The 15,766-nt window shown below is 40.3% G+C and overlaps 1 protein-coding gene across 3 annotated transcripts in view; it reads right to left on the bottom strand.

Moving 5' to 3' along the window:
* The window catches only part of LOC143032884 (uncharacterized), a 254,968-nt gene that overhangs the window by 147,086 nt on the left and 92,116 nt on the right, over window positions 1-15,766 (bottom strand). For all 3 annotated transcript variants that reach the window (XM_076198094.1, XM_076198095.1, XM_076198093.1), the window contains exon 8: window positions 6,193-6,411. In XM_076198094.1, the coding sequence (XP_076054209.1) occupies window positions 6,193-6,411 (219 nt within the window). The remainder of the gene's footprint in view (window positions 1-6,192; window positions 6,412-15,766) is intronic.

Below are 15,766 nucleotides of genomic sequence, written 5' to 3'. Positions count from 1 at the left end.
ACATCTGTGTCTCCATGATCAAACTTTGCTTTAAATCCACTTACTTTGACTACCTGGATAATTTCTTCTTCTAATTTGATATATACCAAAACTAAAACCACAGTCAGAGCAGAAGAAAAAACTGGTAACAGTAAGTCTATAAATTTTGACTGTAAGCTACAGTCCTCTTCAGTGGTACAGAAAGAGAAGAAGGTACTATGCTTATATAGCAGTCTTTTACAAAAGAAGGGACAGGGAAAGTACCAATGTATGCCTACCCTTACTTGAATGGTGGCCATCACACATCCTTTTCACACCTTTCTGGTTAAACCATGCAAAGACTGCACTTCTTCAACTTCCTATCCATACATACATACATATACCAAAGGCTCTCCCTTACATGAGAGGTAATAAAAAAACAAAGGCATAAAATCCACTCCCACCCATCCACCCCCCTTCCTCCCTCTATCTTAGCTTCTTCTGGATGATGGGTCGTCCCTGCATCTCACCAACTGCCCTGGGGCATTAAATTGGCAACCCTCCTTCTCCATCCCCTCATGCTGAAATGGAGATGGGTAGAAATCCCTTCGGGTTGTGTCAATCTATTTTCACACATACTCCCTCACCCCACATCCCCCACCCACTCCCTTTCATGCATCACAGCATCATCCATACACAACCATTCTCCATTCCCCCCCTATCTTCTCTCGTCCTTCCTCAACAGACATTCCCCTTTCCCAAAGCCCCTTTTACCCCATTCATCCATTTTATCCTTGGTTGCCCCCTCATGTTCACTCCTACCTCTGCCTTCCACACTTCTTTTACTAATATTTCTTCAGTCATTCTTTCCATGTATCCAAACCATCCCAATACTCTTTCATCCACCCTATCTCCCAACTTCCTTTCCACCACCATTCTGCTCCTAACCTCCTCTTTTCTCACTCTATCCAGCCTAGAAACCCCTATCATACCTATCAGGCACCTTATCTCACATTTAAAATTCCTCCTCTCTTCCTCTCTATGTTCCATGTTTCTGCCCCATACAGTGCTGTCAGCACAATCATTCCTTCATACAATCTCCTCTTAGCATCCATTCTCAAATGTCTATTTCTCATTACACATTTTAATCCACCAAGGCATTTACTTGCTTCTCTCAATCTACATTCTACCTCCACCTCCAGTCCTCCTTTTCCCACCACATTTGCACCCAAGTATTTAAAACTATCCACTTCCTCCAGTCTCTCTCCCTTAATACTCACTTTCAGTCTGCTGCCCTTGTAAATCTCATCACCTTATACCCACATTTATCTTCAACTTCCTCCTTTCTCACACCTTCCCAAACTCTGTCATTAACTTCCTTAATCCCTCCTCTGATCCTGCTACATGTGGACTGTCATCAGCAAACAACAACTAACTTTCCCTCCCTATCCTCCTTCACATTAAACCCCTTCCATACGGTGCCGCATATGTAGGCAGCATGAGGAGCAAGTGGATACGTGAGGCTGCCATATCGGCGTCTTGATTATATTTATTGTAGTTGCCCCTGCATAATGACATACTCTCTAAACTGTTTTCATCAGATTTTCTATGGTTATCAAAATTCACGGGTGAAAGAGAGAACGATCGATATAAGCGGTGACTATATTTTATGATGCGAGTATTATTCCGACACATCGTACGTCTGGCAGCTAGTGCTGCCCGCGAGATTTTGGCCCGTACTGAAGAGGTTAACAACTCCCTAAAATACTCTGCCCATCTTGCTCTTACTGCCGTCTCTTCCATTATCATCTCTCCATCTGCTTCTTTTACCTTTTCTTCTCTACTTGATTAGCCTCCTCTTCCTCTCTTAATTTCTTTCCAAAACATCTTTTTATTACTTTCAAAATTTTGTCATACTCTTACCCCATTTCATATCTACTCTCCTCTGTCTCCTGTATCTTATGCTTTACTTCTCTTCTCTTTTCTTTGTACCTCTCATATGATTCCCTCGTCCTATTTTGTGACCAATCTGTGAATGCTCGCTTCTCTTCTACAACCTTCTTTGCTTCATCATCCCACCACTCACTACCCTTCCTTCTATTTCCTCCCATCCTCCTTGTTCCACACACCATCTTTGCACACCTTGTGACTTCCTCCTTGAAACATCCCCATTCCTCCTCCACTCCTAGTTCTACTCTATCCTTCACTCCCTCCCACTCCTCTCTCAGCTTCTTGTAATTCTTCTCCTTTTCTTTCTTATTCAAACATTCACTCTAAGCACCTCCCTACATTCTGTCCTTTTCCTCTTTCTCAATCTATCCTCCACTCTTAACTTACCTTCCACCAAAAAATTATCTGATATTCCTCCACTTTCTCCCCTAAGAACATGTACATCCTTAACTCTTCCTACTATACCCCTGGTTACCACTATATAGTCCATTAATGCTTTATCTACCACCCTTCCATCCACCACCCTCGCCCATGTGTACTTATGCTTGACTTTCTTCCTAAACACTATATTTGCTATCATCAACTCTCTAGACACATCACCATCAACTCTCCACTAAAAAAAATTCCTGGAACTCCACACTTCCCAACCATTCCATATATTGGTTCATTCCCTACCCTAGAAATTAAGGTCTCCCAATACCACTACAATGCCATTTCTACCTAAACCTTCTGTGCATTCATTTAAATCTATCCAAAAAGGCTCCCTTTCCTCTACATTCTTCTCACTACCAAGCCCATATACATTTACAAAAACCCACATCTCCCTTCCCAGTTTAACCTACATCCACATTAACCTCTTCACTCCGGGGCACATCGTACGTCTGGCAGCATTAGCTGCCCGACGTGCGATGTTGCGTCATAATAATCGCATTATAAAAAATAAAGTCAGTGCTCAATCATTCGTTCTCTTTCACCCGTGTATTTTGATAACCATAGAAAATTGATGAAGCCAGTTTAGAGAGAATGGAAATTACATAGGTACGACTACAATAAATATAATCAAGATGGTGATGTCGGCATCATCGAGTACCCACTTGCTCCTCATGCTGCCTACGTAGGCGTCACCGTATGGAAGTGGTTAATCTTGAAGAAACCTCCTTCCATTCCACCACACACTTACCTATCTCTTCACTTACTGGTATAGCCGTCCCTTCTCTCCCTTGTCCTCTCTTCACTCCTGAGATCCTCCTAACTACAATCCTAAACTCAAACTCGCCCCTCCCTTTCAACTTAGTTTCACTCAATGCCAACACATCCAACATTCTTCTCACAAACATATTGCCAATCTCTTCCATCTTACTCTCATCTGTACTCATCCTAGACCCTCTTATGCCTTTACTTTTTTGGGAATGTCCTCTTTGGGACTACAGGGAGAAGAATACCTAGTCCTATCCCCGTCCTGTTTTTGTTGCCTTATACGACGGAAAGACTTGGTGTATTCTTTTCCCCCACCACAGGGTTTGGCAAAATGAAAAAATATTCAGAGAAATGGTACAGGACAGTAACAAGAGTGGGGGACAGAATAACAGAGGGACAATCACAGTGAAATAAAGTAAATGGGTTTTCTACTTTGTGAAAATTGGGGCAACGATTACACTGGCCTGCGTTAAAAAGTTTTTTTTTCAAAGGTCGAAGGTTTTTCAAGTGATTTATAGGTTTTTTGGTGCGCTGAATCAAAAAATGCCATCCGTTTCCTTGGATCAGGTCTAGTTTTTGAGATATGAGAAGTGCGACTTTTGGGCCTTGTATAGTACTAAGTATAAGGAAAACGAGGCTGCAGGTATAGCCTATTCCTATTTTTTGTTTTTGCATAAAAATTATACTGTAGCACCCCGAAACTGATACTGAAACCTAATGATGTTTTTGTTTACTTTCAGGAAACTGAAACTGAAACTGCATTGACTACATTGCCAAACTGCATTGACAACACTGAAACTGAAAATGGTTTAGAAAAGTGTGATCTCCAATCAATGTGACTGATTTTATAAGAATCTGTGCTTGTGTTTCTATTTTGGACACGTATCTTAGATTGACAGAAAATGGAACGCAAATGAACAAATCATCCTGATAGGTTCTGCTACATATGTGGTGATGTGATTCTTCCTCGTCGACTAGCAAATATAACTGATTTTGTGAAGAAGGCATATCATGCTTACTTTGGAGTTAAGCTTGGGGACCAGGACAAGCCATTTGCACCCCATGTTAGCTGCAAAACATGTGTCAAGAACTTGCGTGATTGGAGAAATAAAAAAAGGAAGAGTATGCCATTCGCTGTTCCAATGGTTTGGAGAGAGGGTAAAGATCATGTGTCAGACTGCTATTTCTGCATGACTAATCTTAAAGGAGTCAACCGCAAGAACAAGCATTGTATTCAGTATCCTAATGTTCCGTCTGCCATACGACCAGTCCCTCATGGTCCAGGCCTGCCCGTTCCCGAGCCAGATGTTGCAATGGAATCTAGCTCTGAATCGGAATCTGATAACGCACTAGACAGGGCAGAGGGTGGAGAATACATGCCAGAAGAGAATGACCGGCCAGTGCCTCTAACACAAGCAGATCTCAATGACCTGACACGGGATCTAAACCTATCAAAGGAATCAGCACAGCTTCTGGGTTCTCGTCTTCATGAGAAAAATTTGCTAGCACCTGAGACAACATTCTTTTGGTACCGAGAGCGTGAAAGAGAATTTAGACAGTTCTTCACAACCCAGAAGGACTCGTCATTAGTTTACTGCAACAACATTGCTGGTTTGATTCAATCAATGGGGCTGGACTATGTTGCTACTGAATGGAGACTGTTCATCGACTCTTCCAGCAGAAGTCTCAAGGCAGTCCTCCTTCACAACGGAAATAAATACTCTTCAATTCCAATCGGTTATTCGGTGCAAATGAAAGAAACTCATGACAACATGGATCAGCTACTGTCTGCTCTGAACTACAATGACCATGGTTGGTTGATCTGTGGAGATCTTAAGGTAGTTGGATTGGTTTTGGGACTACAGGGTGGGCACACAAAGTATCCATGCTTTTTGTGTTTGTGGGATAGTCGGGCTGATGATCAACATTTTGTCAGACAAGAATGGCCACCACGACAACGTTTGGAACCTGGTTCACACAATGTTCAGGCTCGTTCTCTTGTTCAACCAAACAAGGTCTTACTCCCACCTTTACATATCAAACTGGGACTGATGAAGAACTTTGTGAAGGCAATGGACAAGGACGGCATGGGATTTACTTTTCTTCAGCAGAAGTTTCCTTGGATCAGTCTGGAAAAGCTTAAGGCTGGCATCTTTGATGGGCCTCAGATAAGGGAACTTATGAAGGACTCAATGTTTGACGATGCACTGAATGCAGCTGAGCTGTCCGTTTGGTGGTTGCTTAAGTCAGTGATAAGAAACTTTCAAGGAAATAACCGAAGTGCAGAATACGAGAAAGAAGTCGATGAGCTCTTGAACAGCTATAAAAAATTAGGGGCTCGCATGTCAGTCAAAATGCACTTTCTACGGTCCCACTTAGACTATTTCCCTCAGAACTGTGGTGACTTCAGTGAGGAACAGGGAGAACGTTTCCACCAGGATATTCGTGTCATGGAAGAACGCTACCAAGGCCGGTGGGATGTGAACTTTCTTGCGGACTACTGTTGGTGTTTGAAACGAGACGTGGTGGCTGCCCAACACAGGAGAAAGTCACTGAAAAGGCCTTTCATCCATGATTAGATTTTCTGTAATATATCCTCTTTATCTTCTGAACTATGCAAGAAAAAATTATTTTTGTCAAGAATATTTTTCCAAAATTAAAGGGAATAAATAGCACTAAATGGCGTTTTTAATCATTTTTACCGCCTCGTATCTCAAAAACGTGACCTGATTGAACAAAATGAGTGTGATTTTTAGATTCTGCATAGCAAATTACCCTAGAATCAGTTAACAGATGCTTTACCTTTGAAACTTCGCAGGCCAGTGTTATCAAAACTTATCTTGTGCATTCCTTTAAGGTGTTTTACTATTTCTTATTTTTCACTGTCTATAAGCTGGTTATGTATGTTTTTGTATGAAAGTAATGGAGCAAATAGATAAATGCTTCCCACCACTACAGTACATGACAGATGAAAAGTTATACTAGATACTAAGTGATTTCATAATTATTATTCAAGAGTAATTTGTGTTTTCATGGACAATGTGAGAATAAATAAAATTATTTTAAAATCTCTTGCAATATACTTACATGAATTTTTTTTTCCAATTCGTTAACCACTTCTTGCAAATCCCTCTGCATCTGGTCAAGCTCCTTCAAAGATATGGAATTTTGATCTTGAGCAAGACTTTCATCTGAAGAAGCTATATTGTCATGTTCAGGTTTCTTCAGTAGTTCAGCAAGGTTCACATCCTCTACCAATGAACCAAGTGATCCCCCTTCTTCTTCCACAACAGCTGTTTTTGTTTTCTGAATAATAATAATAATAATAATAATAATACAAGGAAGTTATTTAAACACAATTAGAAGGAAAAAGATGAGTACAAGAAGCTGAGAGAAGAGTGGGAGGGAGTGAGGATAGAGTAGAACTAGGAGTCAGGGAGGAATGGGGATGCTTCAAGGAGGGAGTCACATGGTGTGCAAAGATGGTGTGTGGAACAAGGAGGATGGGAGGAAATAGGAAGGGTGAGTGGTGGGATGATAAAGCAAAGATGGTTGTAGACACTGGCAGATCCGGGGTGGGGTGGTGGTGGCTGAAGCCCCGCCCCCAAATTTTTGCCTTTAACATCCCACTGTCAGAGAACTATTTGCTCATTTTTTTTTTTTTTTTTTTAACTGATGGCATCACAATGGCAATGAATGCTGATTGGTCGAGGTGATCTCGTACGATGCTGTAGCGCAACGCTGGGAAAGATGGATGGAAAAACTTGAAGTGGCAGTTTTATTTTTTGCCATACATGTATTCTACTTTTCTAGAAGAGCCATGTATATGCACATGTATAGTTTTATACCATTGCAATCTAATTTATTGACCATTTCCTCAATATACCTTTGCAAATAGCTTCAAAATGCTTCTAAAATTGTTCACATTTCAAATCCCCCAGCTGATTTGGGTTGCTTTGCTCGCTTCCCACTCACTCATACATAGTTCAGCCCCCCAAAACAATTTTCTGGATCTGCTGCTGGTTGTAGAAGAGAGGCAAACATTCACAGGCTGGTTGCAAAGTGGGAAGAGAGAAAAATATGAGGAACAAAGAAAAGAAGAAGAAAAAAAAAAAAAAAAAAAAAAAAAAAAATTAAAGTAAAATTAAGTTACATTTACCAAAGGCTTTCCCCCTTCCATAGCCAAAAAATCAAAGACATAAAAACCACTCCCACCCATTCCATCCTCCACATACTCCACTCCCATCCACCCCCTTCCCTCCCTCTTATCTTGGCACCTTCTGGATGCCAGGTCATCCCTATATCTCACCAACTGCCCTGGGTCAGAAGCAGTGTCACAAGACACAGCACATCCACAGCAAGGCTGCTTCATTAAATTGGCGACCCCCCTCTTCATCCCCATAGGCATAAAATGAAAAGATGGGGCTGCGTTATATCTATTTTTCACACATATTCCCTCACCCCCCATCCACTCTCTCTCATGCATCACAGCATCCATATAGAGCCATGCTCCATTCACCCCTATCTTCTGTCCTCTCCCATCCTTCCTCAACAAACATTCCTCTCTTTCCCAATGCTCCTTTTACCCCATCCATCTATCTCATCCTAGGTCACCCCCTCATGCTCACTTCTTTGACCTCTGCCTTCCACACCTTTTTTACTAATCTTTCTTCAATCATTCTTTCCATGTGTCCAAACCATCCCAATACTCTTTCATCAACCCTATCTCCCAACTCTCTTTCCACCACCATTCTCTTCCTCACCTCCTCATTTCTCACTCTATCCAGCCTAGTAACCCCTATCATACTTCTCAGACACCTCATCTCAAACACATTCAAACTCTTCCTCTCTTATGTTCCATGTTTCTGCCCTGTACAATGCTGTTGGCACAATCACTCCTTCATACAATCTCCTCTTAGCATCCATTCCCAAATGTCTATTTCTCATTACACTTTTTAATCCACCAAGGCATTTACTCACTTCTTTCAATCTACATTCTACCTCCACCTCCACTCCTCCCTTTCCTGCCACATTCGCACCCAAGTATCTAAAACTATCCACTTCCTCCAGTCTCTCTCCCTTCCAATCTGCTGCCACATTCTCCCCTTGTACATCTCATCACCTTACTTTTACCCACATTTATCTTCAATTTCCTCCTTTCACACACCTTCCCAAACTCTGTCACTTACTTCTTCAATCACCCCTTTGACCTTGATACAAGCGCAGTGTCATCAGCAAACAACAACTGGCTTATCTCCTACTTTTCTCCATTAAGATAAAAGAGGCAAAAAGGAGAGTAGACGTAAAATGGGGGAAGAGTATGACAGAAAATTTAGAAGGAAATAAAAAGATGTTTTGGAAGGAAATTATGAGAACAAGGGGAAGCAAATCAAGTAGAGAAGAAAAGGTAAAAGGTGCAGATGGAGAGATGATAATGGAAGAGGATGATGGGGAGAAAATTCTACAGAGTTGCTAAATGTGGAGGATGATGGGGAGGGAAAGGTGGTTGCATTGGGAAGTGCTAAGAAAATGACATTGATGATTGAGGGAAAAAAAAAAAAAAAAAAAAAAAAAAAAAAAAAAAAAAAAAATGGAAAGCAGTTCTTAACCCCTTCCATACGGTGACGCCTAGGTAGGCGTCATGAGGAGCAAGTGGGTATGCGAGGATGCCGATGTTGGAGTCTTGATTATATTTACTGTAGTTGTACCTGCGTGAGCCCCATACTCTCTAAACCTGCTTCATCACATTTTCTATGGTTATCAAAATTCACGGATGAAAGAGAGAACGATTGATACAGCCGTGACTTTATTTTTTATAATGCGAGTATTATGACACAACATTGTACGTCTGGCAGCTAATGCTGCCCGCGAGATTTTGGCCCGGAGTGAAGTGGTTAAAATGATTAGTACATGTAAACACTTGAGTTAGATGGGCATCATGCGGAGTGTCTAGAAAAGGGAGGCACAGTGATGCTGGGCTGGCTGGTGAGGTTCAGTGTATGTCTAAAAAAGGGTAGAGTGCCAGAGGACTGAAGGAGCACCTGTATAGTTCCACTTTACAAGGGAAAAGGAGACAAGTGTGAGTGTAATAGTTTCAGAGGGATCAATTTCTTGAGCATCGTTGGAAAGGCTTATGGGACAATTTTGACTGAGAGGATTAGGAGAGGAAAAGTGGGACTAACTGGTGAGGAACAGAGTGGGTTTAGGATGGGAAGGAGTTGCATAGATAAAATTTTAGTGGTAAGACAGGTATGTGAGAAAGCTTTAGGAAAAGGTAAGGATGTTTTATGGGAATTTATGGATTTGGAAAAGGATTATGACAGGGTAGACAGGAAGGCACTGTGGAAGGTTTTGCTGATATAGAGGATAAGAGGAAAGCTGTTAAGAGCAGTCAAGAGTTTTTACAAGAGTAGTAGAGCCTGTGTTAGAAATGGAGTGAGTGGTTTGAGGTAAAGGATGTATCATGTTGCCATGGCTGTTCAATGTGTACATTGATAGGGTGGTGCAGGTGGTAAATGCAAGGGTATTGGGCTGGTGATTGGAGATGGTTAAAGAAAATGGAGAAAAATGGAAGATAAGCCAGTTGTTGTTTGCTGATAACACTGCGCTTATAGCAGGATCAGAGGAGGGATCAAGGAAGTTAGTGATGGAGTTTGGGAAGGTGAGAGGAAGAAGTTAAAGATAAATGTGGGTAAAAGTAAGGTGATGAGATGTACAAGGGGAGAATATGGCAACAAATTGTGAGTATTAAGGGAGAGAGGCTGGAGGAAGTGGGTAGTTTTAAATATTTGGGGGTGGATGTGGCAGGAAGGGGAGGAGGTGGAGGTAGAATGTAGATTGATTGATGTAAGTAGATAACTTGGAGGATTAAAAAGTGTAATAAGAAATAGACATTTGAGAATGGATGCTAAGAGGAGCTATGAGGGGGTGATTGTGCTGACAGCACTGTATGGGGCAGAAACATAAGAATATAAGAATGAAGGAGACTGCAAGAGGCCATAAGGTCTACACCAGGCAGCTCCGTATCCATCACTACCTGTCATCCCCATCCATAAAGTTGTCTAATTGTTTCTTAAAACAACTGATAGTTTCAGCACTTACTACATGGTTACTAAGTCTATTCCTTTTGTCGACCACCCTATTAGTAATCCAATTCTTGCCTATTTCCTTCTTAAATCTAAATTTGTCCAGTTTAAATCCATTACTGCAAGTCCTGCCCTGTTGTTTTAATATGATGACCTTGTTTGCATCACTTATTAAAGCCTTTGATACACTTGAACACCTCTATTAGATCACCCCACACTCTGTGTCTTTCCAGAGTGTGTAAGTTAAGGTGCCTAAGCCTCTCTTCACAAGGCAAATTTCTGAGTCCATGTATCATTTTGGTCATTCTTCTCTATACTGATTCTAGTGAATTGATGTCCATTCTGTAGGATGGAGACCAAAACTGTAATACATAGTCAAGGATGGGTCTATCACTAGATAGAGTTTGATAATTATCTCTGCACTTCTATTCGTCACCATCCTAGCAATGAAACCTAATGCTCTGTTAGCTTTATTCCTGGTGCTAATGCACTGTTTTCTGGTTTTGAGGTCCGGACTCACCAGAACTACCAAGACTCTCTTGCACTCAGTTTTCTCTAAAAACATGTTATCTAAGTTGTATCTATTTTCAGGGTTGTGTAGCCCTACGTTTAACACGCTACACTTAGAGATATTGAAATTCATTTGCCATTTCACCGGCAATGTGAACAATTTGTTAAGATCATTCTGCAGAATCTCTGCATCGTCTCCTGACCTAATTAGGCATCCTAGTGTCGTCCACAAACTTACTAACATCACTATTTATGTACATAATGAACAACAAAGGACCCAAAACCGAGCCCTGGGGGTCCCCACTAATAACAGTGCCCCACCTAGATTTTACTTCATTTATGGTGACCCACTGTTTTCTGTTACTAATCCAAGCTCTGATCCATTCTAACACTTTTCCTCCTATGCCATGGGCTTTGAATTTATTTAGTAGTCTCTGGTGTGGCACCTTGTTGAACGCTTTGCTAAAGTCAAGGTAAATAACATTGGAATTATCATTGTTATCTGATGCCTTATATACTTTAGTGTTAAAGGATAGAAGAATAGTCACACATGAGTTACCCTTGGAGAAACCATGTTGTGTATCATGAATTAAATTATGTCTTTCAATGTGTTCTCTGAGTCTATTTACTATTACTGATTCAAGCATTTTACCTATAACTGATGTCAAACTGAATGGCCTGTAGTTGCATATAGACAATTTATCTCCCTTCTTAAAAACAGGAACGTTTGCCTGCCTCCAAGCAGTGGGCACAAAACCAGTGTCTACCGATTTATTAAATATTTCAGTTAACTGGTTGCAGATTTCAAATTTACACTCCTTAAACATTCTCAGAATTTTTTTGTCTGGACCAGGGGAGTTTGTTGCTTTAAGTCTTTCAATCTGCTTGACTACTTCTACTTTACTAATGCTTATATTAGATAGGCTACTTTCTTCATCCCCACTGAAAATCAGAGTGCAGTCAGGAACTTTATCTAACCTCTCATTAGTAAACACCGAGAGAAAATAATTGTTAAACTCCTCACTCATTTTTTCCTCCAATTCTATCATGTCATTTTCACCGTTTTTAATTGGTCCTATTCTTTATTTTTTGTTCTATAGAGATGAAAGAAATCCTTAGGATTGGATCTTGCTTGACTGGCAACCTTAATTTCATAATTATGTTTCGTTGTACGTGCATTCTTTTTAACCAGCTTTGCCATTTCGTTATATCTTGATCTAAGGTGTATTTCTCCGTTTCTTATTTTTATGTAAAGTCCTCTTTTCATTCCGATTTCATGTTTCAATCTGTCTGTCATCCATTTGGGAGTATTACTATTCTTCTGTATTGACTTCAGGGGGATAAATATATTTTGTGGATGGAGCATAAGGAAAAGTTTAAATGTATTTACCTAGTTGTATTATACGGGAAGGGAGCTATGCTCGTGGTGACCTGTCTTTGTATCTTTCAGCATTAAGTTTTTTCTTAAAATCTTGAATTGTGTTTGCACACACTGTTTCTTTATCTAAATTATTCCAGGTATCCAGTACTCTATGTGGGAAGCTATTTATTTTTTCAGATCTCTTCTATAACTATCCTTTTTGAGTTTTTCATGGCCTCTTGTTTTTCCATTGTCCCATTTTAATAAATCATTCCTATCTAGGATTTCCATTCCTTTCATGATTCTATAGTCAGTAGATCTCCTCTTTCTCTTCTTTGTTCCAGAGTTGGTAATTCCAATTTGGACAACCTTTGTTTGTATGTTAATTTGGAGAGAGTGCCAACTTTGTCATTGTTCTTTGTATTCTTTCTAATTTTTTATATTCTCTTTAGTACTGGGTGTCCATAGTGTTGCTGAATACTTCAGTTTTGGTCTTATTAGTGTAACTAATATTTTTTTTAATAATTTCCTCATCCAAGTAGTCAAATGCTACTTTCATTGACCTTAATAGGTTGAAGGTTTCTCTGACTATTTTATTGATATGTTTGTCCGGTGTTATGTCTTTGCTGATTATTACTTCAAGGTCTCTTTCAGAGTTCACTTTTTTGACTTCTTCACCAATCTTATAATTACTCGATATTCTATTTTTACTTTTTCCAAACTCCATTATACTACACTTCTTGATATTTAAGTTCACTTCCCACTTTTGAGTCCATTTCCAGATTTTGTCTAGGTTTGTAATGATTCACAATCCTCCTCTATTCTTACTTTTAGTATTTTTGCATCATCTGCAAAGAAATTCATATAACACTATTTCTTCATCCATGTCATTTATATATATGGCAAACATGATTGGAGCTAGTACCAAACCTTGCGGGACACCACTTATCATTTCTTCCCACTTCGAGTATTTGTCTCTATTTACCACCCTCATTTTTCTCCCAGTCAGGAAGTCTTCCATCCATTCCTTTAATTTTCCTCTGATGCCACCTATTGATTCTATTTGTCTTATTAGTTTCTTGTGTGGTACCTTATCAAATGCTTTTTGTAGGTCTAGAAAGGCACAGTCTACCCCTCCATCCCTTTCTTGTATTATTTCTATTAGTCTCGAATAGAAGCAGATCAGGTTTGTTGTACATGATCTTCCTTGTCTAAATCCAAATTGATTTGGATTCAGTATAGTTTTTTCTTCCAGATGTTTAACCCATCTACTTTTGATAACTTTTTCACATAATTCTGCTACTGTGCTTGTTAGGGAGACCAGTCTGTAGTTGGTTGGATCTTCCTTGTTTCCTTGCTTCCTTGTTTATTGGTACAATATTTGAATTTTTCCAGTCCTATGGTACCTTTCCTTCTTTAACCCCTTCCATACGGTGCCGCACACGTAGGCGTCATGGGGAGCGAGTGTATTTGCGAGGCTGCCATATCGGCGTCTTGATTATATTTATTGTAGTCACCCCTCCATAATGACATTCTTTCTAATTCTTTTGTAATCGCATTTTCTATGGTTATCAAAATTCACGGGTGAAGAGAGAACGATCGATATAAGCGGTGACTATATTTTATGATGCGAGTATTATTACGACACGTCGTACGGCTGGCATTGGTTGCTGCCACTGAGATCTAAGTCCATGACGCCTACGTGTGCGGCACCGTATGGAAGGGGTTAAGTATTTAATTATATTGTATATTTTGTTGTCAACTCCTCTATGCATTCTTTGAGTATCCAATTTGCAATTCCATCCAGTCCATGTGATTTTCTGACATCAAAGTTTATTATTTGGTCACTGATTTCCTTCTGTGTTACAGTTATTTCCTTGATTGGGGGGATTCCTTTCTATTCCCTCACAGTTAGGTGAATTTTCAATTGTGAATGAAATGATTGTGAATTTGAAATGATTGCTCATAATTTTAGCCATTTCTAGTTCTTCTGTATATTCAAAATTTCCCTGGCACATATTTTCCATTTCTTGTTTATTTCATTTAGAGCATAAGAGAGGAAGAGAGGAAAAGTTTAAATATTTGAGATGAAATGTCCGAGAAGCATGGCAGGGGTTACTAGGTTGGATAGAGAAACAAGGAGGTGAGGAGGAGTGAGGGAGTTGGAAAAGGAGTTGGGAGATAAGGTTCATGAAAGAGTATTGGGATGGTTTGGATACATGGAAAGATTGAGTGAAGAAAGATTTGTAAAGGAAGTGTGGAAGGCAGAGGTGGAGAGAATGAACAGGAGGGGGCAACTGAGGATGAGATGAATGGATGGATAAAAGGGGCACTGAGAAAGGGGGAATGTCTGTCGAGGAAGGAAGAAGACAGATGATAGGGGTGGGTGGAGAATGGTTGTGTATGGATGATGCTGTGATGCATGGAAGGGAGTGGGTGGGCAGGTTGGAAGTGGTTATTTGTGAATAATATTTTGACACAGCCTGAAGGGATTTATTCTTATATTCTTTTTCTGCAAGAGGAGATGGAGATGGGGGTGTCACTGATTAAATGAAGCGGCCTTAATGTGGATATACTGTGTTTTGCTGCATTGCTTCTGACCCAGGGCAATGGGCAAGATGAAGGGATGACCAGTCATTCAGGAGGAGCCAAGAAAAGAGGGAGAGGTGGTGAATGGGAGTGGAGTAGGTGGGAATGAAATGGGTGGGAATAGAGTTATGCCTTTTGACTTTGGCTACCTCTCTTGTAAGGGGAAAAAGCCCCTATGGTGCCTGGTTTCTCTATGTTGAATAATTAGTTCATAAAAGGCCTGACCACAATGGATCACAATGTTACCCCACTAACAGATCTTGTACTTTATCTACATACCATTGGCTTCTTCCCCCTTTATAAGGGAGGTAGCCAAGTCAAAGGCACACACCCACTCCCATCCACCAACCTGGTTTCCTCTTAGCTCCTCATGAAAGGTCATCCCTATCTCTATTTCATTCCCTGGGTTAGAAACAATGCAGCAATGCACAGCACATCCACAGCAACCCCTTCTCTCTGTTTTCTCATGTGGAAAATAGAGAAGATGGGAAGAAATACCTTCAGGCTGCATCAAAATATCATCCATAAACAACCATCTTCCACTTACCTCTATCTCCTACCTTCTCCCTTTCTTACGCAACAGACATTCCCTTCTTGCTCAAAGCCCCTTTCTTACCATCCATCCATCTCATCCTTTGTTGTCCCCTCATATTCACTCCATCTACCTCTGCTTTCCACACCTCTTTTGCTAATCTTTCTTCACTCAATTTTTCCATGTGTTCAAACCATCCCAAAACTCTTTCATCAGCCCTATCTGCCTTCTCCTTTTCCATCCCCACTCCCCTCCCCACCTCCTCATTTCTAACTCTATCCAACCTTGTAACCCCTACCATAGTTCTCTATCACTTCATCTCAAACACATTCAAACTTCTCCTTTCTGTCTCTCTTGAGTTCCAAGTCTTTGCCCCATATAATGTTTTAGGCACAATCACCCTTTCACATAGATTAACATTGGACTACCGAGCTGTACTTAGGGAACTGATTACTTTGCATGAGAGTAACGAGCAAACGATTAGAGAATTAAGTGACCTAAAGAGTGAAATTGATATCCTCAAAAGAGAAAACAAAAGAATGAAAAATGAGGATAAGAATAAAAATGAAGAATTGAAAAAGGTCA

This window comes from Oratosquilla oratoria, chromosome 14 (genome assembly GCF_046742065.1).
Source record: "Oratosquilla oratoria isolate Oo_2021 chromosome 14, ASM4674206v1, whole genome shotgun sequence".
NCBI classification, from domain to species: domain Eukaryota; kingdom Metazoa; phylum Arthropoda; class Malacostraca; order Stomatopoda; family Squillidae; genus Oratosquilla; species Oratosquilla oratoria.
Note: the sequence above shows the minus strand (reverse complement) of the source record. Positions and strands in the feature narration are given on the sequence as shown.